This window comes from Myxocyprinus asiaticus, chromosome 32, assembly GCF_019703515.2.
Source record: "Myxocyprinus asiaticus isolate MX2 ecotype Aquarium Trade chromosome 32, UBuf_Myxa_2, whole genome shotgun sequence".
NCBI classification, from domain to species: domain Eukaryota; kingdom Metazoa; phylum Chordata; class Actinopteri; order Cypriniformes; family Catostomidae; genus Myxocyprinus; species Myxocyprinus asiaticus.
The window spans coordinates 778,604-805,357 of NC_059375.1; the positions used below are offsets into that span (position 1 = coordinate 778,604).

A 26,754-nucleotide genomic window follows, 5' to 3' on the forward strand; every position below is an offset into this window, starting at 1 on the left:
GTGGTCCAGGAGCACCACATTTGGCTCAACCTGGTCGAGATGGTTGAGGCCGACGGGACACGATTCCTTGCTGCCCCCATCTCCCAGGCTGGCCTATACGGCGACACTGTCAAGGACTTTGTCCAGCAGTTCTCGGCGGTGGAGCAGTAGATGGAGGCTATCCGGTATATCCTGCCCCGGCGCGGCTCAAGATCCCGCACCCCGTCTACTCGTCACCAAGGGCGTCCCCCTGTGGTGACTGCACCGGCTCCGCCGCAGCCTGCCCCTTCATCCCGGCATGTAGCCCACCGCAGGAAGCAGACACCACCCGTCTCGCGGCCGCCCAGAACCCGTGAAAGGCTTCAAAGCGCCCTTGAGATGGGGGACCCAGGGACGATGAAACCCGCTGCTCTGGAGCTGGTAAGCAGACCTCTCCATCTTTTTGTTACATTTGCATTTAATTGCACTGCATGCCCAAGTGGCTGCAGTACTCAAGAGTTCAGCAAGAGCGGTTTCCTTGTTCCCTGGGTCATGTATCTGGTGTGCACGGCCATTATCACGACCACCGTCCACCACTCTATTTGGCAGGTTTGCTGCTCCAGCGGCAGTCTCCCGCCCCTGAGCGCCCAGCTGTGACACAAAACCACCCCCGATGTGACAGTCTCCACGGGTCACGAGGACAGGCCTCTTCCTCCCCCGTCCCAGGCTGTTCTGGGGGTGGTCACAAGGAGCCAGGTAAGTGCTTCGATGTCATTAGACTCAGCATGGCCACGACATGGTGTGGCACCTCGAGCTCCACCCCGCCGTGAGGCCCCACCTGCCAGTACGTCCGACGAAGTTGTCCCTTTGGTCCCCTTGCGTGGAACTTGGACACGTGGCTTGCACTTTCCAATCCATCACGATGGCTGGTCCGGATCGTCTGACTCGGCTATGCGATTCAGTTCACCAGGTGTCCGCCCAGGTTCAGCGGTGTCCACTTCACCTTGGTGAAGGACGAAAACGCTGCTACCTTGCGCGGAGATTGCTACTGTCCTATGAAAGGGCGTGATAGAACCTGTCCCTCCGGCCGAGATGAAGAAGGGGTTTTACAGCACCTACTTCATCGTACCGAAAAAAGGCAGTGGGTTGCGGCCAATCTTGGATCTGCGAGTACTGAACCGGGCTCTACACAGACTCCCATTCAAGATGTAGAAGCAAAAACGCATTCTGGCGAGCGTCCGGCATCAAGATTGGTTCATGGCGGTAGACCTGAAGGACGCGTACTTCCACGTCTCGGTCATTCCTCGACACAGACCCTTCCTGCGGTTTGCATTCGAGGGTCAGGCATATCAGTACAAGGTCCTCCCTTTTGGCCTGTCCCTGCCTCCTCGCATCTTCACGAAGGTCGCAGAGGCACCCCTTGCCCCGCTAAGGGAGGTGGACATTCGCATTCTCAACTATCTCAACGACTGGCTAATCTTAGCTCACTCTCGGGACATGTTGTGCACACACAGGGACTTGGTGCTCTCATACCTCAGCCGACTAAAGCTTCGGGTCATCTGGGAAAAGAGCAAGCTCTTCCCGGTTCAGAGCATCTCTTTTCTCGGTTTGGAGTTGGACTCAGTCTCTTTGACAGCGCGCCTCACGAACAAGCGCACCCAGTTGGTGTTGGTCTGTTTGAAGGCGTTCAAACAGAAAACAGCGGTTCCACTGAAACTTTTTCAGAGGCTCCTGGGGCATATGGCATCCTCAGCGGTGGCCACCCTGCTCGGGTTGATGCATATGAGACCGCTTCAGCACTGGCTTCAGACTCGAGTCCCAAGATGGGCATGGCGCCGTGGGACACATCACATGGTCACCACGCTGGTCTGTCACCGTCTTTTCAGCCCTTGGACCGACCTCTCGTTTCTATGGGCAGGTGTTCCCCTAGAACTGGTCTCCAGGCACATCGTTGTCACAACGGACGCCTCCAAAACAGGCTGGGGTGCTGTTTGCAATAGGCACACAGCCGCCGGCTTGTGGACGGGCCCGCAACTGCATTGGCACATCAACTGCCTCGAGTTGTTGGCAGTTCTGCTCGCCCTGCGGAGGTTTCAGCCATTGATCCAGGGCAAGCACGTGTTAGTTCAGACAGACAACAAGGCAACGGTAGCATATGTCAACCGCCAAGGTGGTCTGCACTCTTGTTGTATGTCACAACTCGCCCGCCGTCTCCTCCTCTGGAGTCAGCAGCACTTCAAGTCGCTGCGAGCCACTCACATCCCGGGCAACCTCAACACTACAGCGGACGGCCTGTCACGACAGGTTACCCACAGGGGAGAGTGGAGACTCCACCCTCAGGTGGTCCAGCTGATTTGGAGTCGATTCAGACAGGCACAGGTGCACCTGTTTGCCTCCCAAGAATCCTCCCCACTGCCCACTCTGGTACGCCCTGACCGAGGCCCCCCTCGGCATAAACGCGCTGGCACACAGCTGGCCCCCTGCGGTGGTAGACACGATCACTCAGGCTAGGGCCCCCTCTACCAGGCGCCTGTATGCCTTTAAGTGGCGTCTGTTCGCTAAGTGGTGTTCTTCCCAATGGGAAGACCCCCAGAGATGCGCAGTCGGATCAGTGCTTTCCTTCCTGCAGGAGAGGTTGGAAGGGAGGCTGTCCCCTTCCACCTTGAAGGTGTACGTTGCCGCCATAGCAGCACACCACGACGCAGTCGACGGTAAGTCCTTAGGGAAGCACGACCTGATCATCAGGTTCCTGAGAGGCGCCAGGAGGTTGAATCCCCCCCAGACCACGCCTCTTCAGGGTCTACAGAGAGCCCCCTTTGAGCCTTTGCAGTCAGCCGAGCTTAAGGCACTCTCCTTGAAGACTGCCCTCCTGACTGCGCTCACTTCCATCAAGAGGGTAGGAGACCTGCAAGCGTTCTCTGTCAGCGAAACGTGCCTGGAGTTTGCTCCAGGCTACTCTCATGTGATCCTGAGACCCCGACCGGGCTATGTGCCCAAGGTTCCCACGACCCCTTTTAGGGACCAGGTGATGAACCTGCAAGCGCTGCCCCAGGAGGAGGCAGACCCAGCCCTGTCGTTGCTGTGTCTGGTGCGCACTTTATGCATCTATTTGGATCGCACGCAGAGCTTTAGGATCTCTGAGCAGCTCTTTGTCTGCTTTGGTGCACAGCAGAAAGGAAGCACTGTCTCCAAGCAGAGGATCACCCACTGGCTCATTGATGCCATAACTATGGCATATCATGCCCAGGACATGCCGCCCCCGGTAGGGCTACGAGCCCATTCTACCAGGGGTGTAGCGGCCTCCTGGGCCCTGGCCAGGGGTGCCTCTCTAACAGACATTTGCAGACCAGCAGGCTGGGCAACACCCAACAACTTTGCAAGGTTCTACAACCTCCGGGTGGAACCGGTTTCATCCCAGATAGTGGCACGCAATACAAGCGGATAAGCCAGGGATAGCCAGCCGGGTATATCGCTTGCACATAGCGCCTTCCACCTCCTTTTGAGCTGAAGATGTGCGCCATTAATTCCCAGTAGTGTTCACAAACTTTGTTCCCTGGTCGACTTCCTCCGAGCCCTGTGGCAATCGAGTTTTCGGAGAGACTCGCTGCCGGCCCAGTACACATGCTAACTAAGAGTCCTGTTCTGGGGTAGGTGCTCCACATGTGGTGGTTCCCTGTAAGGCTAACCCCATGCGATATATATCTTCCACTGATTCGTTTCCCTGTTGGCAAACTGCGTCTTCCTTAGGCAGAGCCCCTCTGCCCCAGTCTCCATGTTTGTTGTAACTCCTCCCCCATTGGGTAGGATCTACCTTGAAGACTCTCCACATGGTTGGAAAGACCATGTGACATATTTTTCCACTTAAATATCCCCCCCTCTCTTTGGGCGAGGTGTGGTCTCCGCGGTGTCTTTCCCTTGGGAGGGACACCCCCCGACTAGACCTGGCGGCCCAGTCGGATAATCCCCCTTCTTTTTTAGGGAGTGGAGAAAAAAGTAGGGGAAAAGAGGCCATGACTGGGTTAGCCTGTCTCTATCTTTTGGGTAGTCGACTTGTCCCCAAAGGGCTGTTTGACACTCATAACTATGTTGGGGGAGGTTACGTGTCGACCTGGTGTGCTGGCTATGAGGCACACAGTAGTCTGCCCACCACACACCGCCAGTTCACGTAACACTGTTCAGCCAATTGTGGCATTTCGTATAGGGACCCCTAGTGTCACTACATCGACACAACGTTGAGTGAGTGACAGATAGGGAACGTCATGGTTACTTGTGTAACCTCCGTTCCCTGATGGAGGGAATGAGACATTGTGTCCCTCCTGCCACAATGCTGAACTACCCGCTGAAATGGCCGGATCTTATATCGGCTCCTCAGCATAAAACCTGAATGAGTGGTTGCATACCAGCTCCTTTTATACCCGTATGTCCGGGGGAGTGGCATGCAAATACCACTCGCCAATTTTCAATGGCCTTTTATCAAAGACCAGAGGTGTCTCGGGCTCCCGAGAGTGACCCCTAGTGTCACTACATCAACACAATGTCTCGTTCCCTCCATCAGGGAATGGAGGTTACACAAGTAACCATGACGTTTTGTTTACCTTCAGAAATTCCAAGAGAACTTGATGAAAGGAATTACAACATTGTCAGAATTATTTAGCCACATAAATTTGGTGTTAACTTTTTACTTTTTATAGATGTTATAGATAACCTCACTGTTGTTAATACCAGAACATTTACATCATCATCCAACTCAAAATCAATGCCATACTGTAGAATGAGCATTTCAGTGGGACAAAATATGCAATATTATTGGTAATTTCACTTATTTTTGAAATATAATAATAAAAATATCACTTTTATTATTATTTTCTGCATTTTTAATTGTATAGGCCCCAGATATAGCCCTCATCTGCTTGAATTACAGAAATGCAAGGTTTGGTCTCACATTAATAGTGCTAATGCCTGCTGAATTTATTAACAAAACTGTAAAAATAAACTAAGTTGCATCAAGCAAATTAAGCAAATAACAAAAATATTGAGTTTTATGTTTATTTTTTTGTTTTTTGTTTTTTATATGTTTGGCCTCATGTATTCAGATAGAAGACAAAGACAGGCCTAACACAAGTCGTAAAACCTAACTCAGCCCCCACCTTCCAAGTCGTAAATCTTACTGTTAAAAATCGCGCCAAAATCAAACAAAGGGAGTCCAAAACAGATTACAAATCCACGAAGCCTTGCTCACTAAAGGATCGAACTCTCAACTCCTATTGGATGAGTCACACAACAGAACGTCCCTCAAACATGACATCATCAGGAGTTGGAATACCTCTGAAATGCTTCCAGAATTTACTTCCAGCGACTTTGTTCACCGAATATAGACGCAGCTCTTTGCTGCTCTCAGGTGCAACCTCGTGGCACAAGGAAGTAACGTCCGACTTGAAACTGTGGCCATACAATCTCCATCTCGCTGGACGAGTTGAGATTACTCTGTGTTCAACCGAACACTCTAACGGATCCGAAGGAGACCGCTGAGCAATTCGCATCTTCATCCGTTTGCCTACAGAAGTGAAGAGATTAAAGATTTCTCTTCCATCTTCAATCAAGTCGACATTTCTGAGTTCTCCGCCAGCCTGCCGAGAATCAACAGCCGTACCGCCCGCTGACAGAGCGAGGAAACGGCCTCCCGTCATCACCTGAGCCTCAAGGAACCGGGTCAGAGTTAAAGGACGGAGGAAAACACATTCTACCTGTCTCCTCATGCGATTCAAGTAAGAGGTTTACGTCTGGGCAGAGATAGAATATTATAGTGTGTTATTCTTGTGTTTCAAGGTTTTTGCTTGTACAGTTTACGGATCGCCATGTCCGCTCATTATTAATACTCAGGGTATTAATTATCACAATTTTGTTTTGCTGTATTGTGGTCCAACCAAATTGGATTGTTGTGCAATTTCGCCATCGCGGGTGAGACCGCAACTGAGTTCATCCATTAAAGAGTCAAATAACGTGGGACTGTTTACGAGCCATCCACCGCGTCTCTGAGCGATGAACTAAATCAGTATTAGGGCTGTCACTTCTCTCTCTCTCTCGTACTAACCACACATGCACACATACACACACGCGACCCCTCACAAACATTCTGGCATACATTTTTGGCTCGTAGATAGCTTAAATGCTAAAGCCCAGCTTTGTCCCTAAGCTATTGTACAAGCGGATACACGCGGTAACTGGTAGACGCCATCTCCGCCCCATTCGCAGTCATATTCCCTGGCCGGAAGTCTCGCATGACATACTCTCCACGAGATTCACGTCCGCCATTTTGCGCGCATCCCAACTTACACACACACACACACTGTCACACACACACACCTTATGTGTTATAGGATAATTTTTTTTCCATATCTAATCATATCACTGTTTAGTTTGTAGTTGTAAGTCGGAAGTTTATTGACTGCACTGTATTAATTATTAATTGATATTACTGCATAAATAAACTTTGTTTATATTACAAAGAGAAGTGTTTTGGTTTGTTTTGCATACGCCTGTGTCATGCTGACGGGATGTCAGTGCTCGGATTCAAACCTTCATTCATTGTTTTTTCCGGAAAATCGATATTCTTCGGATGTCGATTTTCCTAAGAAAACAGTCTAATATTGAGACTGTTTTACTATTTGGTTATTAGTCCCTGATTTCAGGGTGGTGCCCCGTCAATGTTAATCCTTATTAATATTCTATTGATTTTTGATAATTGATAATTATCTTTGATGATTGAATTTGAATGATCAATAAGCTAGTGTTAATTTTAATTAATGTTTCATCGATGTTAACAATTAACGATTATCTTTGATAATTGTTGATTTAAAGGATTAAAAAAGCTAACATTGATTCTCATCAATGTTCTATTGATTTTAATAATTAATAATTATCTTTGATAATTATTAATTATTGCTAATAACCAAACTTGCTCCTAAACGTAGCACACTACATTTACTGGAGCCCCATATGAGGTTTTAATGAGTTAGATCCAATTAATTAATTTAAATATTAATTAATAACTACAGAAATAATTATTAATTATTTCTGATAGTAACACTGATCTAAACAACCAGTAAAGCCCTACATATAACACAAAGTTTCGGCTTTCATATTGTCACATAATTTGGTATGGGGGTGGAAGTGGGCAGCATGAGTTTAGATAATGAAATGGGGGGCGTTCATCCAAAAAAGGTTGAGAACCACTGGTAAAGAGTCTTCTGAACAGTATTTAGTCTTTTTTTTCATACAATGTCCACGCATGTGGACACGGTGTCGCATGAGTATAATTGTGATAAATTTAATTAATTAAATGGCATGTCATTAAAAACAATAAAAAAATTGAATCTATTGACAGTCTTAAAAATATATGTGTTCTTTAAAGATGTCATTATCTGATTTAATTAAGTTAATGCACCAAGCTATATTAATGACTGATTAACACACAAACACACACACATACACTGTATGTGTCCATTGGCATGGAAGAAATCCATTCAGTTCCATTCAAAATGATAGAGGTCTGTCAAATGTTTTTGGGGCATGTCTGTAAAATTTACAGCAGTGTGTTTGTCTGAACACAGCACATGTATATGGTAGCCAGTGAGAGCGTGATTAAAACGAAAAAAGCCAGGCCTTAACAGTGACCTGACTCTAAAAATCCTCCAAGATTGATGAAATAGCTCACTTACACTCTCTCACTGGATACCATGTATTTGTGCTGTGTTCAGATAAACACACTGCTGAACATTTTACAGACACACCCCTAAAGCAACAGACCTCTGGTGTTTTGAGCGGTATTGAGTGGATTTTTTTCCTTTTTCCTTTGAACATATTTTGTGTGATTGGTGTAATCAGTCTTATGAAATGATGCGGTGAACTGGACAGAATTGTTCTTTCTTACAGAGTCATTGCAACATGTGACACAACACTCAGTGATGTCACCTGAGTTCACCTCAAACAACGATTCACTCCCACTGAATCAAACTAATAGAAATTACACATTTCATGAGACTGATCACATCTGTAGACCACTAAAAGTGTAATTTTAAAAACATAAACATTAATGTAAATAATAAAATGATTCTGTTGAATCTGTCGATTGTCATTTCAATTCCTCTCTCCCTCTCTCTTTTTAAACCTGTAGGAGTTTTTTATGAAGCAAAACAAAAGTGGAGCGCATCATTTAAAAACACACATTCTGACTTCTGGATTCTTTAAAAGGATTTGAATCTTCTTAGGACATTTATTTTGGAAATAAACACAACAGCTTCCAATGACATCAGCTTTCATAAAACAGGAATCAACTTTATCATCACTCAACCCAACAGAAAACCCCTCAGCAGCAAAGGATAGTCACCCCTCCATTCATCCATCTGGACTCACCATTTCTCAAGACATCATCAACCAGCGACACATGGAATAATAGTTTACACACCAAAATGCATGCTCCATCCCCGCTGGATGCCCCAATGGTGGAATAATTAATCTAAAGCATCTATGTTGAGTGCCGTTATGGATTTTTCTGTGTGACCGTGGCTGGACTCTAGTGGCGGCCATGTCTGGTAAGGGTAAGGGCAACCCCAGCCCACACCTCAATGGCTTCCCTTTGGCCCACTACTCATACTACTTCCCGCACATGCTGGGGGGGCTGTCTCCGTCCTCACTGCCCACCCTACCCCTCAGTGGATACAGTACGCCTTCACCAGCCAGTGAGTACTATTCTCTTTATCTACAGAGATTTCCTGCTCAATGAAGTGTGATTGATTGAGTTTGATTGTGACAGTGTTGGTTTAGTTTGGCTCGAGTTACAATTCTGTATCACACAGGAGGGGGTGTCAGTCATCAGACATTTCACAATGGCTCTGATTCAAAAGCTAATAAGTTGCCTTTCTGTCTGTTGCCTGCAGCAGAATGCTCTACATAAGCAGCAACTCCGTGCATCATGCAAATAGTGTTCATCACATGAAGCATATGGTAAACTCAACTCACAATTGATTTTAATAGTATTAGTATATTGCTAAGCTAACTATGCAATTTATGCACTTTTTCAGTGGTCTTGATTCCCATTTTTTATTTTAATTTGGAATGCCCAATTCCCACTACTTAGTAGGCCCTCGTGGTGCCGCGGTTACTCACCTCAATCTGGGTGGCAGAGGACAAGTCTCAGCTGCCTCCCCTTCTGAGACAGTCAATCCGCTCATCTTATCACGTGGCTCGTTGTGCATGACACCGCAGAGACTCCCAGCAAGTGGAGGCTCATGCTACACTCCGTGATCCACGCACAGCTTACCACGCGCCCTATTGAGAGCGAGAACCACTAATCACGACCACGAGGAGGTTACCCCATGTGACTCTACCCTCCCTAGCAACCGGGCCAATTTGGTTGCTTTGGAGACCTGGCTGGAGTCACTCAGCACACCCTGGATTTGAAAACGTCAATACTCGTTGAGCTACCCAGGCCCCCCTTTGTTCCCATTTTTTTCATAGAGATTTAATAAAATCCCTCATAAAAAAGGTGTAAGCCATGAACCAAACCAACCAGCTCTGAGGTGAATCACAATATTACAAACTTTGATTTGAAGCAAAAAAGTATTCAGACAAAATTTGACAAAAAGTCAAGATACAAGATTGTGTACTTAATGTCTTTAATGAGGGAATGAACTACAATCCTATGAATCATTGCGAATGATGTAATGTAATAAAAAAATGATAGAAAAATATAAAACTATACATATATATATATATATATATAAACATTTTTATTAACAATTTTATCGATTCCATATTACATATAAAAAATTAAAAATAAAATAAAAATAAAACATAACAGAATATTTGGAATCACATTATATACATTTACAACCCTTCCCCCCGAACATTTTATTATATATGTATATACAGTTGTGCTCAAATGTTTGCATACCCTGGCAGAAATTGTGAAATTTTGGCATTGATTTTGAAAATATGACTGATCATGCAAAAAAAACTGTCTTTTATTTAAGGATAGTGATCATATGAAGCCATTTATTATCACAGTTGTTTGGCTACTTTTTAAATCATAATGGTAACAGAAATCACCCAAATGGCCCTGATCAAAAGTTTACAAACCCTTGAATGTTTGGCCTTGTTACAGACACACAAGGTGACACACACAGGTTTAAATGGCAATTAAAGGTTAATTTCCCACACCTGTGGCTTTTTAAATTGCAGTTAGTGTCTGTGTATAAATAGTCAATGAGTTTGTTAGCTCTCACATGGATGCACTGAGCAGGCTAGATATTGAGCCATGGGGAGCAGAAAAGAACTGTCTCATGCAAATGCGAGACAACGGGGTGTGACTCAACCTCTCCGGTTAGTTCAATAGAAAGGCTTTGCAATGGCAAAATAGGGGCTAGAACCTCCCATTCAATACAAAACCAGGGAGGGGCTCTCTCAGGTGGAAGCGACCAATGAGCTAAATGTCTGAGACCGAATGCATAATAATAAAACAAAATCTTGGGTAGGCCTAGCCCACCATTGTCAATCGGCCCATGCAACTTATTGAAATGTAATCTGGGAAGCTTACATTCCAAATGAAGGAATTCGCTATACTATCAAATTGCTTGAAATAAGAGAGGGGGACATCCACAGGGAGAGACTGCAGCAGGTAGTTGAATTTTGAAATACAATTCACTTTAATAACATTAACCTTGCCAATCATAGATAAATGTAATGAACCCACACCACTTGAAAACCTTCCCATTAAGGGGTCAAAATTAATTCTAAATAAATCACATAATTTTGCTGGGAATAAAGTGCCCAAATACTTAATGCCCAGTTTAGGCCACTGGAAGGCGCCCGGCTGAAAAGCCACCACTGGGCAGTATGCTGTCAGAGCCAAAGCCCCGGACACAGAGCAATTGACTCTGGATCCTGAGAACAGAATTAATAATTCTGTGGAGGCAAGGTATAGATCTAGTGGTGTCGGAGACGAAAAATAAAATATATTTTGCTTAAAGCAAAAGCTTATGCGCCATACCTCCCGCCACCACTGCTGGAAAACGATCCTTCTTTCCCATTTTGGCCGCCAATGGTTCCAGGGCAAGACAGAACGGGTTCCCCTATCCAGAGTAAAATAATCTGAAATGAATCCATTTGTTTGTACCATTGCCACTGGGCATCCACAAAGTAATTTAATCCATCCAATAAAAGTATTCCTGAACCCGTATATTTCCAAAATCTTAAAAAGATTATCCCATTCTACCATATCAAACGCTTTTTCAGCATCAAGTGAGCCTAATGTTATCAGAAGAGCTGCGGCCCAGAATAAACCCCAACTGATCTATATGTATAAGAGATGTCATAGCTTAAAAATATTGTCAAAATTTTTGGCTAACCAATTATGTCTAGCTGTATCAGGGAAATTGGACGGTAATTCTTACACTCGCTTGGATCTTTGTCCTTTTTAAGAATCAGACTGATCCAGGCTTGCATAATGGTTGGAGGAAGCTTTCCATTCTTTAATTATTCCGTATAAACTTCTAACAAAAGTGGAGCCAGTTCTGTAGCATCTACAAAATTCAGCGGCAAAGCCATCTGGCCCTGGAGTCTTGCCTGTAGGCAAGGCCTTAATTACCTCGTCAAGCTCCTCCAAGGTTATCTCAGAATCAAGATAATTTTTTTGGAGTTCTAATGGTTCCACAAAGTTTCTAATATCTTCATCAGTAGACGAAGACATGTAACTATAGAGATCAAGATAGAATTCTTTAAAAGCATTATTAATATCAATGGCCGAGGTAAATATTTTACCACCATCAGATTTCACTGAGGGAATGGTCGAAAAAGAATCTCTCTGCTTTATATATCTAGCCAAAAGCTTCCCTGCTTTGTCCCCCAACTCAAAGTATGACTGTCTTGCCCTGAATAGCCAAAACTCCACCTTCCGCGACAAAATAGTATTATATCTGTATTTCAATTGGGTCAATTTTATGAGGCCATCAGATGACATTCGACGCTTCAGCTCTGCCTCTGCACTTTTAATATTCCCTTCCAACTCCATGAGTTCTCGTGCTTTGGATTTTTTGGTGAATGAGGCATACTGTATGATCCGGTCCCTAAGAACTGCCTTAAGTGCCTCCCAAGCCATGCCCACAGAGGATACTGAGGACCAGTTGACCTCCATATAAACATTGATTTCAGCTTTTAACATTTGTTGGAATTCAGGATTTTGCAAAAAGGATACATTAAAGCACCAACTATATGATTTCTTTTTCTCCGTATGTGGCAACACCCCTAAACACACCAGGGCGGGATCTGAGACTAAGATGTTTCCAACTGAGCAATTCACAACAGATGAAATGAGGGACTTAGATATAAAAATATTATGGACTGATTAAAAAAATGTATATTCCCTACCAGTTGGGTTCAAAAGTCTCCAAATATCTGTAAAACCAAGATTTTTATACATCCTGTGAAGCGTCAGTGTTGCTCTAGGGGGCTTACACACTTTTGCTTCACTATGATCAAGGACTGAGTCCAACAAAAGATTAAGTCTCCTCCCAGTATTATATCATGAGGGGTGCCAGCAGCTTGCAACATCCCTTCAAGATATATAAAAAAGCCCTGATCATCAGGGTTAGGTGCATTAATATTAGACAAAATCAACTGTTGCCCCTTAATTTCAGCTAAAATAATAATGACTCTTCCTAATTTATCTTTAATCTGTTTGAGACATTTGAATTGCAGATGTTTATTTATCAATGTAATGACTCCCCTGCTCTTACTTAGAAAGCTTGTTCACCCCATATCTTCCCATATTTTTCAGCTTCCTGCAGGGAAAGATGCGTTTCTTGAAGAAACACTATATCATATTTCTTACGTTTAAGAAAAGAAATAACCTTAATTCTTTTTATTGGGTGCCCCAACCCATTCACATTCCACGTGGAGAGAGACAATCTACTCATATTAACATTTGACATTTTGACATATTAGAAAAAAATAGATTGTGTGTCAAAAATAAAATGATAAAGACCGCATTCCCCATTAGTGCAACAAACAAACCCTGAACTTCCCCCAGAGCAAAAAAAAAAAAAACAGCAAAAAGAAAAACGTGCACATTAACCCCACGCACGACGGCGCCAACTGGCGTCCATCCCTCTAAACTCAAACAGTCCATGTACGCCTACGAGAGCCCCCATGAAAACTTTGCCATCGGATTGCTGAAGTCCGGTGTTTCTATACAAATTTTGTGAGACAGAATTACACAACAGAAAATAATCTATAAAACAAACTCCAGCCAATAGGCAGAATAAGCACACAAAGGTGTAGATTCATCCACATAACTGTCCCGAAGGTGTGTTCCTCCACAAAACAAGTTCCAGCCACTTGCGGAACCAGCACAAAAAAAAAAAAAAAAAAGAACGTTCAGCTTCCTCGGGCAGTCAAACGAGTGTTCAGTGACAAGAGCGTTCACACGTCTGACCCTTGTATGGCGCCACGCGACACCCACCTAAAACTATTGATTTAAAATTGTTAATTATAAGTATAGAGACAATATATCTGAGTTTATAATGAAGTATTCAGATATATACAAATATATGTTGTTTTATAAATAAGTTTTAAAGTTTTAAAAGTTATTGTTAATAATCAATTAGTCTGTTCAGAAAATTAATGGGATTTTTACTTCCAGAACAGACTGTTGCACTCTTAACAATAAAGCAGCACAAATACTTTGTTAAATAATACATTTTTGACTAGGCTGAACTATTTAATATTGATTTTAAGTATATTTATCTGTCAGAGCGATAGCAAGACAAACAGACCCTAGAGCAGAGTAACAGTTCAAAGGATTTACTTACAACAAGTAGTCACTGAGTTGTGGATGTCGAGGATCCTGGCACCGGCTGCAGCAGCAGGAAGAGATCTCTGAGAAGTGCGTGCACCATGGCCGCGCAAGGGGCAGTCCGTGAAAAGTGTGCTCGTAGAATGAGTGTGTGCATTGTGGAAGTAGGAATAGATTTGTGGAATCCTCCACTGAAGCTTAGTGAGGTGCAGAACAACGCCCAGCAGGGTAGGGCGATCTAGCTCCCGACACACGGGCAAAGACAAGGTATCCTCTGTGGAAATCCAGCTGACACACAGCAAACTGGAAGGCAACCACACACCCGACACATAGGCAACCAACAGACACACGAGACAGGACCATCTAGGCAGAGAGAGTGAGGTAAGTTACTTCACACCAAACAGCTTTCTATAATGATAACATACAATGATCATTACAGACTACATTCAACAATACTGGACTACATTCAGTCAACACTGAACTACATTTAACAAACCAGCCAAGGACATGACACACGAGGGGATTAAAATAGGCAAGAACAAACAAGGGACGGGTGCCGCTAGCCAGCTGAAAGTTGTCATGATCAGTGTTCCCATGGAAACAATCAGGATTCCTTTGGAAATGTTGATTCCACGTGCCAGTGGCATCTGAAAAACATGAGGGAGAAAACGTCAACATAATTGGAACAAAACAAACAGAACATGGAGCATGAGTGTCCGGATCCCGACACAGACCAAAACCGAACCAGACAGGAAGTCAGGATCCATGCCCCAGAAATGAACAAGGCCAACCGAAGAGCTCACACTGGTTGTGGTAACTCACAACCGGATCCGTGCTCTCACACAAAGAACGTACATGAAACACAATACAGTCACGGTCCTATCAAACAAAAACCCAACCTGACAAGGTGAAAGGACCGTGACATTTATCACCGTAAATTTCTCACTTCATCCAACATTTTAAATGATTTTTTTCACTTTGCAGTGCATTGTGGGATTGTATTATCCGCAAAGCATACATGTGATGCTGCCTTACCATTTTTGACAATAGAAGGTATCTTTTGGTTTGGTTTGTTTAACCCTCTGGGGTCTGAGGGTGTTTTGGGCCCTGGAGAAGTTTTGACATGCCTTGACATTTGTGCTTTTTCAGTTGCTTAAAAACATATTAATGGCTAAAGTCTGATAACACTGTATTTAGCATAAACTGGGCTACAATAATATGTGAACAACATGTATGTACATGTTTGTATTTTTGAGAAAATAACGTTTATGCGTAGTTTTTGAAAAAACACAATTTTAAGTCACTGAAATAAGGCCATATAACACATACTAAACATTTGTTCACAAGACTTTTGAGGACTGAATCTTGTAGCCTAGAGTTTTCGCTACAAAATGATGTGAAAACCATCCTGACCACTCATTCATACAAAATAATATAGTCATTTAACTTTTGTAAGACACTTTTAGTGTTAGAAAGGCCATATGCGAGGAGGCATGGATGATCATAAATATTGATGTGATTCACACCTGAGGAGATAAAGACCCCTCCCCTGGGCCTATCAATGAGGAATTTGACAGAGAGAATGAATGTTTGTAGCTCATTCAAAAAATCAAGTTTAAGTTAAAATAAGTAATCTGACTATACATTTTCTTTACATCAAGACTTTACTTTAGACCTACACTACCATTTAAAAGTTTTAGATCTGTAAGATTTTTTTATGTTTTTAAAAGAAGTCTATTCTGCTCACTAAGGCTGCATTTATTTGATCCAAAATACAGTAAAAACAGTGATATTGTGAAATATTTTTACAATATAAAATAACTTTTCTATTTGAATATATTGTCAAATGCAATTTATTCCTGTGACCAAAGTTGAATTTTCAGCATCATTACTGCAGTCTTCAGTGTCACATGATCCTTCAGAAATCATTCTAATATGCTGATTTTCTAATATTGGCATATTTACAGCACATTTTACACATTTACACCCGAACAGATATTTGCAAGCACAAGCTTCGTTGATGATAATGAGGCAGCATAAACACTAGTTAAAATATAATCTAAACATTCATATTATTTTTATATCATATTACATATCATATTTATACCATACAGCATACAATTTAAAAACCTGCTTTAGCCGAAACAACATTTAAATGTAACTAAAACTTGCCTATTAGGACATATTTCAAATGTCAATACTCTGAATACTAGCTGGCAAGTCTGGAAATAGTCCAACTAGTAAAATATGTACTTGTTTATATAAAATAGCACGTCAACTAATGTAAGTAAAACTAAATGACTTACTCATCCGAAATTGTATCCTCGGCTGGATCAAGGCTCTTCAAAATGCAAACGTTCCTCATCGGATTCCCGCTCTTCTTCTGAGGAAAATGTGAACCCTTCATCACTATCCAGGACCATCTGTAGAGCTTCCTCACCTGTGTAGCGTGCCATCTTCCAAACGCGCAGGAAAGTGAATGAATCTGATGATGAATTTGATGTTTTTTAAGCACTGTTGGGGGCGTTTACCATTTGCATTGATCGCCTCAGCACATTACCGTATGAATAGCGTGCTCCGCTGGTGGGTGTGATCACATTAGAGATAATGAGCTGAGCCAGGAGAAACTGTACATCGCTTTGTTTCATACAGATTACATTGCAGGAGAATATTTGTTTTAAATTTGAATTGTTTTATTTAAAAGTAGAAGCTTTCTTTAGACATATATTTCATGTTTGTGTGATAAGAATTTGCAGAGTTTCACTTCATTTTTGTGACGTGTTTCAGAAAGATGCTCGCGGAGACAGAGACAGCTGAAAGTGCACCCTGTTTATTTTCTTTATTTTACAAAAGCACAAGGTTTTGTGTTATTGTGAGTGTACACAAATAAAAGTAGACCCTTTATGGTTTCTAATGATGTCTTACACTTATCTGTATGCCCAAAAATGACGGAGTATTTTAAGTTGTTTCCATGGTTATGCGGAAAAAAAATCCAGCGCCGGCGTCCGTCGACCCCAGAGGGTTAAGGAACACCCCAACATTGACCTCCCTAACCGTTCTAAACAGCACTGTGACAGCAGTGGAGTCATTCAGGTTCCTGGGCTCTACCATCTCACAGGACCTGAAATGGGAGATCCACATTGTCTCCATTGTGAAAAAGGCCCAGAAGAGGTTGTACTTCCTTCACCAGTTGAGGAAGTTCAACCTGCCACAGCCTCTGCTGACACAGTTCTACTCAGCAGTCATTGAGTCTGTCCTCTGCACTTCAATAACTGTCTGGTTTGGTGCAACTACAAAATCGGACATCAGAAGTCTACAAAGGACAGTTCGGACTGCTGAGAGTATTATTGGTTGCCCCCTGCCCTCCCTTCAAGAACTATACACTTCCAGAGTGAGGAGAAAGGCTGGAAAAATCACTCTGTACCCCAGTCACCCAGCCCACTACATTTTTGAACCATTGCCTTCTGGCCCGCGCCACAGAGCTCTGAGCACCAGAACCGTCAGGCACAGAAACAGTTTTTTTCCCTCAGGCTATCCATCTCATGAACAGTTAAAACTGCCCCATTGAGCAATAATTAAGTGCAATACACAGCTACCCTTCTGGTTCCGCCTGCTGGCAGGCTTTTCCCCACCTCTCTAGGGCCGGGGAGGGGGACGAGGGGAGAGGGAAAAAAGAGGAGAGGGAAAGGTCAAAGTGGAGCGACAGCGAGAGAGAGAGAGGAAAGAGAGGAATAACCTGGTTCGCCGGCGGCCAAATACGCTGTCGCCCGGCCCTCAGCCACTCCCCAACCTCTGGTGGATGACAGCCGCTTCTCCTCGGGCAGACCGGAGCAAGTCCTCCAACCCCTGGCAGATGGAATGCCCCTCCGCATTTTTGCTCCACTGCTCCAGGCGGCCGACAGCAAGCCCCTCCTCCCTTCGTGGATGGCGGTCGTTCCTCCACGTCCAGGCGGCCAGCAGCGACTCCTCCGTCCCCCGGCGGACAGCCGTGGCTGCTCCTTTGGGTTGGCTTGTAGTGGCAAGGACTCCGTGACAGTGCATCCTCCTCCCTCCCGGGCTTCGGCACCAATGTAACAAGGTTCAAATGGGAAAAGAGGAGGCGGGAACCAACTGGACCATCAAAATAATAGTTAATGAAACAAAAAGACACAAAACAAAACGCACACACTGCAGCTGCATGTGGCTCTCTCTCTCCCGCACTGCCGCATTCCGCTGCACTTATCCCTCTCCTCGGCTGATTAGCCCGATTGGGGACTGGGCGTGCGTAGTCACGGCCTGGCCCCACCCTCCTCCTGGTCACATATTTTTTATTATCTCTGTCTTGTTGTTGTATTGTTTGTGCAGTGGAAGCTTCTGTCACCAAGACAAATCACTGGTATGTGTAAGCATACTTGGCTGTAAAGCTGATTCTAATTCTGATTCTGATTCAGCCTGACAGAGCAATATTATTGGCTCATCTAGTGACAAAAATAATTCTTACTATGTATTTTTTTCTTGTATTCAGTTAAATTTAACTTAATTTAGTAACATTTATGTTTATAACAAGAAAAAGCTATTAGCTACTGGGGTGAGAAAACATCTTTTCAAGGGGAAACAAGTGTATTTTTCATATTTGGCAAATATTATTATTTATTTATATATTTTATTTTTTTAAGCATAATGTTTGTTAAGATTTCTCTGAAAAACAAGGATATTTAGAAATTCTTCCAGAAAATAAGGCAAATACAAATGTTTTTTTTTTTTTTTTTTTTTGCTTGCTGTGTAATGGCACAAAATGTACACACTGCAAAAATTTTTAAGATGCTAGGTAACATTTCATAGCCCATGTTGTTTTGTCCACTTGAAATTTGTATGAAGACATATTTTCATCAGTTTTTGTCAGCTGAACAACATAATATGAACAGCATATTGAACAGACCGTATATCCATTCCTCACAGCCTTGTTTTTGTTTGCATTAAATAAAAAATGGTGTCTTCTCTGATTAAGGTCTATTAGCAGCAATGAGTTTTTTAGAATTCAGTGTAGGGTCGCCTAAACACTAGAGACGGCTCCAATGGAGTGTTTAAAGGGCAGGAATGTGTAAGAGGATGTGGAAAGAGCCGCATGAGTTTGAAATAACAATGGGAATAGAGTAAATTGAGTTTCTGAAAAAGCACAACCGAACCTTCCAGTCTGAAATTCCCATTGGTCAATGGATGCCTACGTCAGTATGCAGCAGCATGTTGAAATGTTTTCAACTTTTAAATGCATGACGGAACATCACATTTGCAAAACCCTTGTGTTTTTCTGACACCCCATCTCTATTATATTCAATCAATTGACCACGATCTCTGATGCAGCATAAACTCAAGTGTGTAGATACCCAGAGAGACTCAAGCTGGTGTGAATACTGAGATGATGAATGTGGTATGAGGCTCTGAACTCTTGAATGCTGCAAATTATTGAATGTCTGAACGAGTCTGTTAGTGATGATTCTTTATGAGAAACGAGATTGCGATAAGAATCACTTTCTCTTTCAGGCGAAAGAGTGTGTGTCTTTTGAGGTTGCCGTGGCAATCCTGTGATGTGTGTGTATTTACTAAGAGAGTAAGTTCCTTCCCTTTCACAGAACAAACATTTCCTGTGTGTAAACAGCACAGAGTCAGAGGACGTAAGCACTTCCTGTACGCACACTATAGGACACTTTCCTTTTGCACATTCACTCACTCTGTTATTAACTACTACTACTACAACTAATACACTATATAGCAGATATACACATTTAAAATGTAAAAAAATTAATTCTTCAGGGAAAGCAGATCAGAAATGTTGATGGCATCATCTTGTTCCACAGGGATGTATACAAATTATTAGCCAATAAAATGAGATGTTCCACAATGAGAACTAGGGGTCAGGGGTCAGATTTTGCTTACATTGTGAGGTCAGAAACCAGAAATCATCTGCATTATGGGTATCACAGTGATCCTCATGAGCAAAGCAACTTAATAAACACACTAAATAATATCTTAAAAATGTAAAAAATGCTTAAAGGTTTGTGTGACGGTTAGATTCAGGTTGGGTTATGGGATAGAAAATTTCATTAGCTCACTTTAAAAACAATAGAAGTCAATGGAAGTCCCCACAAAGATAGAAAAACAAAGTGTATGTGTTTGTGTGTGTGTGTGTGTGTGTGTATGTGTGTGTGTTTGTCTGTCTGATTGTGTGTGTGTGTGTGTGTGGGCAGGTTTAAGTGGTTTACGAGGACTTTTTTTAGGTTATAATCTGGTAATTACAAGGGTATTATGCTATAAATGTGGTTTATGAGGACATTTCTAGTGTCCCCATAATTTAAATCGCTTAAAAATCATACTAAACGATGTTGTATTGAAAATGTAAAAATGCAGAAAGTTTTTTGTGAGGGTTAGGTTTAGGGGTAGGGTTAGGGTTAGGGGATAGAATCTATAGTTTGTACAGTATAAAAATATTTATGTCTATGGAGAGTCCTCATAATGATAGCTGCACCAACATGTGTGTGTGAGTGTGTGTGTGTGTTTAGGGGTAGGGTTAGGGTTAGGGGATAGAATCTATAGTTTGCACAGTATAAAAATATTTATGTCTATGGAGAGTCCTCATAATGATAGCTGCACCAACGTGTGTTTGTGTGTGTGTGTGTGTGTGTGTGTGTGGTTTTGCTCAGTCCTGGTGGTACCTAATGAAAGCGGGTCCATGTGGATGGTTAAGCGGAGACTAAATGCCAAAGCAAACGCTACAGACACACACACACACACACACACACACACGTTAGTGCAGCTATCATTATGAGGACTCTCCATAGACATAATGATTTTTATACTGTATGAACTATAGATTCTATCCCCTAACCTTAACCCTGAATGTCTCCAGAGCCCAAGAATTTTGAATTCTTTGGCATATTGTCTCCCTAGAACAGTTAAGAATCAGAGAGTATCGAATCTCACCGGTTTATGACATAAAAAGTATTCAAACTAGCAAAGTGCACAGAGCTCGCCGTTCACACATCTGACCCTTGTATGGAGCCACGCGACACCCACCTAAAACTATTAATTTAAAGTTGTTCATTATAAGTATAGAGACAATATACAAACAAACAAACCCTGAACTTACCCCAGAGCAAAAAAAAAAAAACAGCAAAAAGAAAAACGTGCACATTAACCCCGCGCACGACAGCGCCAACCGGCGTCCATCCCTCTAAACTATTGATTTAAAGTTGTTAATTATAAGTATAGAAAAACAAAGTGTATGTGTTTGTGTGTGTGTGTGTGTGTGTGTGTGTGTGTGTGTGTGGGCAGGTTTAAGTGGTTTACGAGGACTTTTTTTAGGTTATAAATTGGTATGTGTCAGGTGTATTCTGTTGATTCAGGGGCAGTGGTGGTTCAGCGGTTAAGGCTCTGGGTTACTGATCAGAAGGTCGGGGGTTCAAGCCCCAGCACCGCCAAGATGCCACTGTTGGGCCCTTGAGCAAGGCCCTTGACCCTATCTGCTCCAGGGGCGCCGTATCATGGCTGACCCTGCACTCTGACCCCAGCCTAGCTGGGATATGTGAAAAAGAAGAATTTCACTGTATATGTGCAAATGTATAATGTGTGATAAATAAAGAAAATTATTAAATTATTATTAAATTATTAAATTATTAATTATTATTGATTCATGTCTTTTATTTTGAAATTCTAGTTCCTGTTTCATGTCATGTGTTCCTGTTTCCCTAGTCATGTGATTTCTGTTTTCCCTCCATGTTCATGTGTCATGTTTTCATTGGTTTATTGTTTAATTATCTTGTTATCAGTTCTGTTTGTTCATTGGTTTATGTTCTCCCATGTCTTGTACTTAAGCCCTCATGTTTGCATTGTCTATTGCTGGAGTATTGAATGTTATCGGATGTGTTTGTCAAGCCATGGTCAAGTCAAGCCAAGCCAAGTCAAGTCAAGTCTTGTCTGGTTATAGTCAAGTTTCATGTTATGATTGCTTCATGTTTGTAGTCAGGGTTAATGGTTTTCACGGTCTCTAAATAAACTGCACTTGGGTTCTTCATCTTCACGTCCTCGTCATCGTCATCATTGTCAGCAGCCAGCACACGTTACAGTATGGAGGGCTTTACTGGTTGTTTAGATCAGTGTTACTATCAGAAATAATTGATAATTATTTCTTTAGTTATTAATTAATATTTTAATTAATTAATTGAATCTAACTCATTAAAACCTCATATGGGGCTCCAGTAAATGTAGTGTGCTATGTTTAGGAGCGGGTTTTTTTATTAGCAATAATTAATAATTATCAAAGATAATTATTAATTATTTAAATCAATAGAACATTGATGAGAATCAATGTTAGCTTTTCTAATCCTTTAAATCAACAATTATCAAAGATAATCGTTAATTATTAACATCGAATAAACATTAATTAAAATTAACACTAGCTTATTGATCATTCAAATTCAACAATCATCAAAGATAATTATCAATTATCAAAAATCAGTAGAATATTAATAAGGATTAATATTGACGGGGCACCACCCTGGAATCAGGGACTAATAACCAGATAGTATAACAGTCTCAATATTAGATTGTTTTCTTAGGAAAATCGACATCCGAAGAATATAGATTTTCGGAAAAAAATAATGAATGAAGGTTTGAATCCGAACACTGACATCCCATCAGCATGACACAGGTGTATGCAAAACAAACCAAAACACTTCTCTTTGTAATATAACAAAGTTTATTTATGCAGTAATATCAATTAATAATTAATACAATGCTATTACTATAACTACAAACTAAACAGTGATATGATTAGATATGGAAATCAAAATAATCCTATAACACATAAAAGGAGGGACGCGCACAAAATGGCGGACGTGACTTTCATGGAGAGTATGTCACGCGAGACTTCTGGCCAGAGAATATGGCCGCGAATGTGGGCGGAGAGAAATCAATGGCGTCTACCAGTTATCGCGTGTATCCGCTTGTACGATAGATTAGGGACAAAGCTGAGCTTTAGCATTAAGCTATCTAGGAACAAAAAATGTGTGCGAGAAAGTTTGTGAGGGGTCGCGTGTGTGTGTGTGTGGTTAGTACGAGAGAGAGAGAGAATTAAGTGATGGCCCCAAAGCCGGTTTCACAATCGTGGGAGAGAAAGCAGCTGTTAGTTTATCGCAGAGACGCGGTGGACGGCTCGTAAACCGCCCTGCGGTCTTTGATTCTTTAATGGATAAACTCAGTTTGCCGGTCTCACCCGCGATGGCGGAAATGCACAACAGTCCAATGTGGTTGGACTACAATACAGCAAATCTCATTCGTGATAATTAATACCCTGAGTATTAACCGCAATAAGTGGACTCGGTGGTCCGTAAACTGTACAAGCAATAACCTTGATACACAAGAATAACACACTATACTATTCTATCTCTGCCCAGACGTAAACCTCTTACTTGAATCGTATGAGGACGTAGAATGTGTGTTCATCCGTCCTTTAACTCCGACTCGGTTCCTTGAGGCTCGGGTGATGACGGGAGGCCGTTTCCTCGCTCTGTCGGTGGGCGGTACGGCTGCTGATTCTCGGTGGGCTGGCAGAGAAATCAGTGATGTCGACTTGATTGAAGATGGAAGAGAAATCTTTTATCTCTTCACTTAGCAGGCAAACGGATGAAGGTGCGGATTGCTCAGCAGTCTCCTTCGGATCTGTTAGTGTTCGGTGGAACAAAGAGTAATCTCAACTCGTCCAGCGAGATGGAGATTGTATGGCCACAGTTTCAAATCAGACGTTACTTCCTTGTGCGACGAGGCTGCACCTGGAAGCAAATCCCAGAAGCATTTCAGAGGTATTTCTACTCCTGATGATGTCATGGTTGAGGTGCATTCTGTCGTGTGCCTCATCCAATAGGAATTGAGAGTTCGATCCTTTAGTGAGTAAGGCTTCATGGGATTTGTAGTCTGTTTTGGACTCCCTTTGTTTGATTTTGGCACGATTTTTATCAGTAAAATGTATGACTTGGTATGTGGGCCTGAGTTAGGTTTTATGACTGTGTTAGGCCTGCCTTTGTCTTCTATCTGAATACATGAGGCCCAACATTCCCCCCTTTGGTCTGAAGAGTTGGTTGTTGTCCAGCATCTTTAGAGCAACTGAAGGGCCGAACAGTTCTTGTCGGTTCACAGTAACATGTGGGTTACGCCATCCATGTATTTCTGATAGGAAAGAAAATGGTTGCACAGTCCATACAGTTCATTAGAGTTCAGAGAGGCTTTATCATCTGGACAGAGATTGAGGCATATCTGGGCATAGAACTTCTAGCTAAATCTAAAACTACATTCATCACACATAAACATTTCAAGTTATTGGAAGGCACAGCATTAACCGTAACACAATCCTTTGTTGTTCTTTGGTCATAACACAAAATCAAAGTAGAACCTGACATTGGTTACTAGGAACAAAATGTTAGAGGAAAGGAGGGTTAAAGGTTAAAAGGCTTATCCTTGGAAATGATTGGGGTTAACCTGTGGGATGGGCTCAGACTGGTGTGTAAAACATGGCTGTATGAGAAGTGAGTCCAGTCTGGCCTGTAGGTGTTGAATGTACCTGTACATGGCGTGTGCAATAATTGCAATGATCCAACCACTAAGGAAGAGCCAGAGGGCAACCAAACTGATAGGGTGTTCTCGGTAAGATGACGATCTGCTTATGTGTATAGGAAATATAGTGGTCAAGCCAGTCGGTTTGAGACTGAACTTCACTAATTTCGTCCCTTCAGCCTGAAGCTGCTGTTGAAGGGTGTCATCAGTGGTGAGGTTGTGACCTCTAAATGCATCCATGATCTCAATTTCTGCATCATGTTTGTCGACATTGAGATGATGGAGGACAATATCGTCAATGTGCATGGTGGCTCCTTGGGGAACCGTTAAGAACACCGTTTGGTAGTGTTAGTTTTATGGCTGTATCATGGTGGTTGTATGACATTGGGACTTTGGTGGCTGGTGTGTTAATGAGCCAGCAATTGCCTGCTCGCTCTACCCTTGTCTCTGTTCCTTCATCTTTGATGGACATGCTACCTTGACACTTGTTCAGGGAATTCGGCTCTTAGGCCGCAGAGGTAGTTAGTCACCTCTCTAACAAAGGGGTTGCGTTTGGACAAACCCAATGAATATTCTTTGTCTTGGTACACATGTTAAGGTAAGGGATAAGTTAGAGCGAGGGGTCCTAATCATGGTAAGGTCATTTGAGGTGAATGTGTGCATTACCTCTCTGAAAACCAACATTAAATACGGACTTTAGTCTGTATATATTCTACCTATGATGGTAGATTGAGGATAAATCCTATTTCGAGGTTCTGAGGATTTACATGAATTGGAATTTCAATGCCAAAACTATATGCCAGGTGTATCTGTGAAGGTTGCACAATGGAGATAGTAGCAGATCTAAGGATTTGTTCGACAAGGTCTAGGGAGACCAGGTAAGCTGGTATCCTTCCACCACTCAGACTGTTGACTGAGGAGCTAATTTCCCTGAGGTCCTGCATTAGATCTCTAATGATACACACATAAGTTGTCTTCTCTGACAAAGTCCCTAAAGCATGCAAAGTATTGATAAGAACAGAGGGCAAATTTACAGTGACTATAGTACCCTGAAGAGTTTTATTCAGGCCCTGTAATTGTTCTTGTTGGAGTTGTCATCTCTGCTTGATTTTTGGACAATGGTGACTTGTCCATCTGAAGCCGGTGAACTGTTTTCTGGACCAAGTGGTCTCGGTATGTCAACCTGAGCCCACGTGTCCACGATGGCAGTCAATGAGTGGAGCCAATCGGTTTAGTAGGTCCTGGCCAACTAACAGTGGTTCCGTATTAATGGGACATATGTAAACAGGGTCTATTAGCATCATCCCTTGAAAGGTAATGTCGATCCACACCCGTTTGTGATAGACGACTTATCTTGCTTGTAGCTTGTGATGCTTATGCTGCAGTTCTGCTGTAACAGTTTGCCAAGGGAGAGCTTTGCTCTAGCCACCTCTTCGAAGGTGTTGGAACCCACTAGACTTATTTCGGAACCGGTGTCGAGTAGTGCATGGGAGCGGAATGACCCATGTGTCAGGCGTTGCCCTTACGGTAGAGATAGCCCAAGAAGGTCAAAAAAAGAGGGTGTGGCATGTTAGGAGTGACTGTTTTGGGGAGCAACTTGGACCCTGTTCCCCTTTTCCCGACCTACAAACTAAACTTTGGTGTTAACGGGAGGGGGTACATCGTCTAGTCATGCTTCAGCACCGTGTTCCTTTGAGGTGGTCGGGGGACCTGGTGAACAACGGAGCATGTCAAGCTTTGTTACTAACTCAGTCAAGCATCTCCTTATATCCTCCATTTCTTTTCTCAAATCTTGTTCTCTGAGGGGATTTGAAACCTTTTCTACCCACCCACCTTCTTGTTTGGCTTTTGGCCGGCAAATGTTTTGTTGTTTAGGCCTGCCATGACCCTGGGGGTGTGTCTGGTCACCACCCTCCCTGGTTCTGTTGCCTACCCTGCTGGCGGGGTGATCGGCGCCTCTGGGGTCCTGTTCTAGCATTCACCTTAATGCAAGGCATTTCGTTGCCTTCAAGCGCTAGGTCTGCATATTCTGAGGCTTGGATCCCCAGGGCTCTGGCGTCACTTTCGTGTCCTCGGGCAGGGCGCACGCGTGTCTCCCATGCCAGTTGCACGTACCTTCTTATTTCCTGCCTGGTGGGGTTGCCCGTTCTTCAGTGCATCGTGACGTCATATCGCACGCACCCGTGGTGGTTGTGAAGGAAAAGAGACTTGAAAGCTCGTTCCACCTCCAGACCTGGTGCATTACTTCCTTGGAAGTACGTGGTTCTCAGGCGTCTATAATACTCACGCGGAGGCTCGTGCCTCTTCTGGGTGATGGCAAAAGCAGCTATGTTAACGGAGGCTTCGTCGATATACAGGGAATACTC

At 42.9% G+C, this 26,754-nt stretch overlaps 1 protein-coding gene across 2 annotated transcripts in view; it reads left to right on the forward strand.

Moving 5' to 3' along the window:
* Nucleotides 1-26,754, forward strand: part of LOC127423478 (retinoic acid receptor alpha-A) — a 425,939-nt gene that overhangs the window by 310,175 nt on the left and 89,010 nt on the right. For both annotated transcript variants that reach the window (XM_051667805.1, XM_051667804.1), the window contains exon 3: nucleotides 8,132-8,696. In XM_051667805.1, coding sequence (XP_051523765.1) covers nucleotides 8,543-8,696 — 154 coding nt within the window. In that variant the 5' untranslated portion in view covers nucleotides 8,132-8,542. The remainder of the gene's footprint in view (nucleotides 1-8,131; nucleotides 8,697-26,754) is intronic.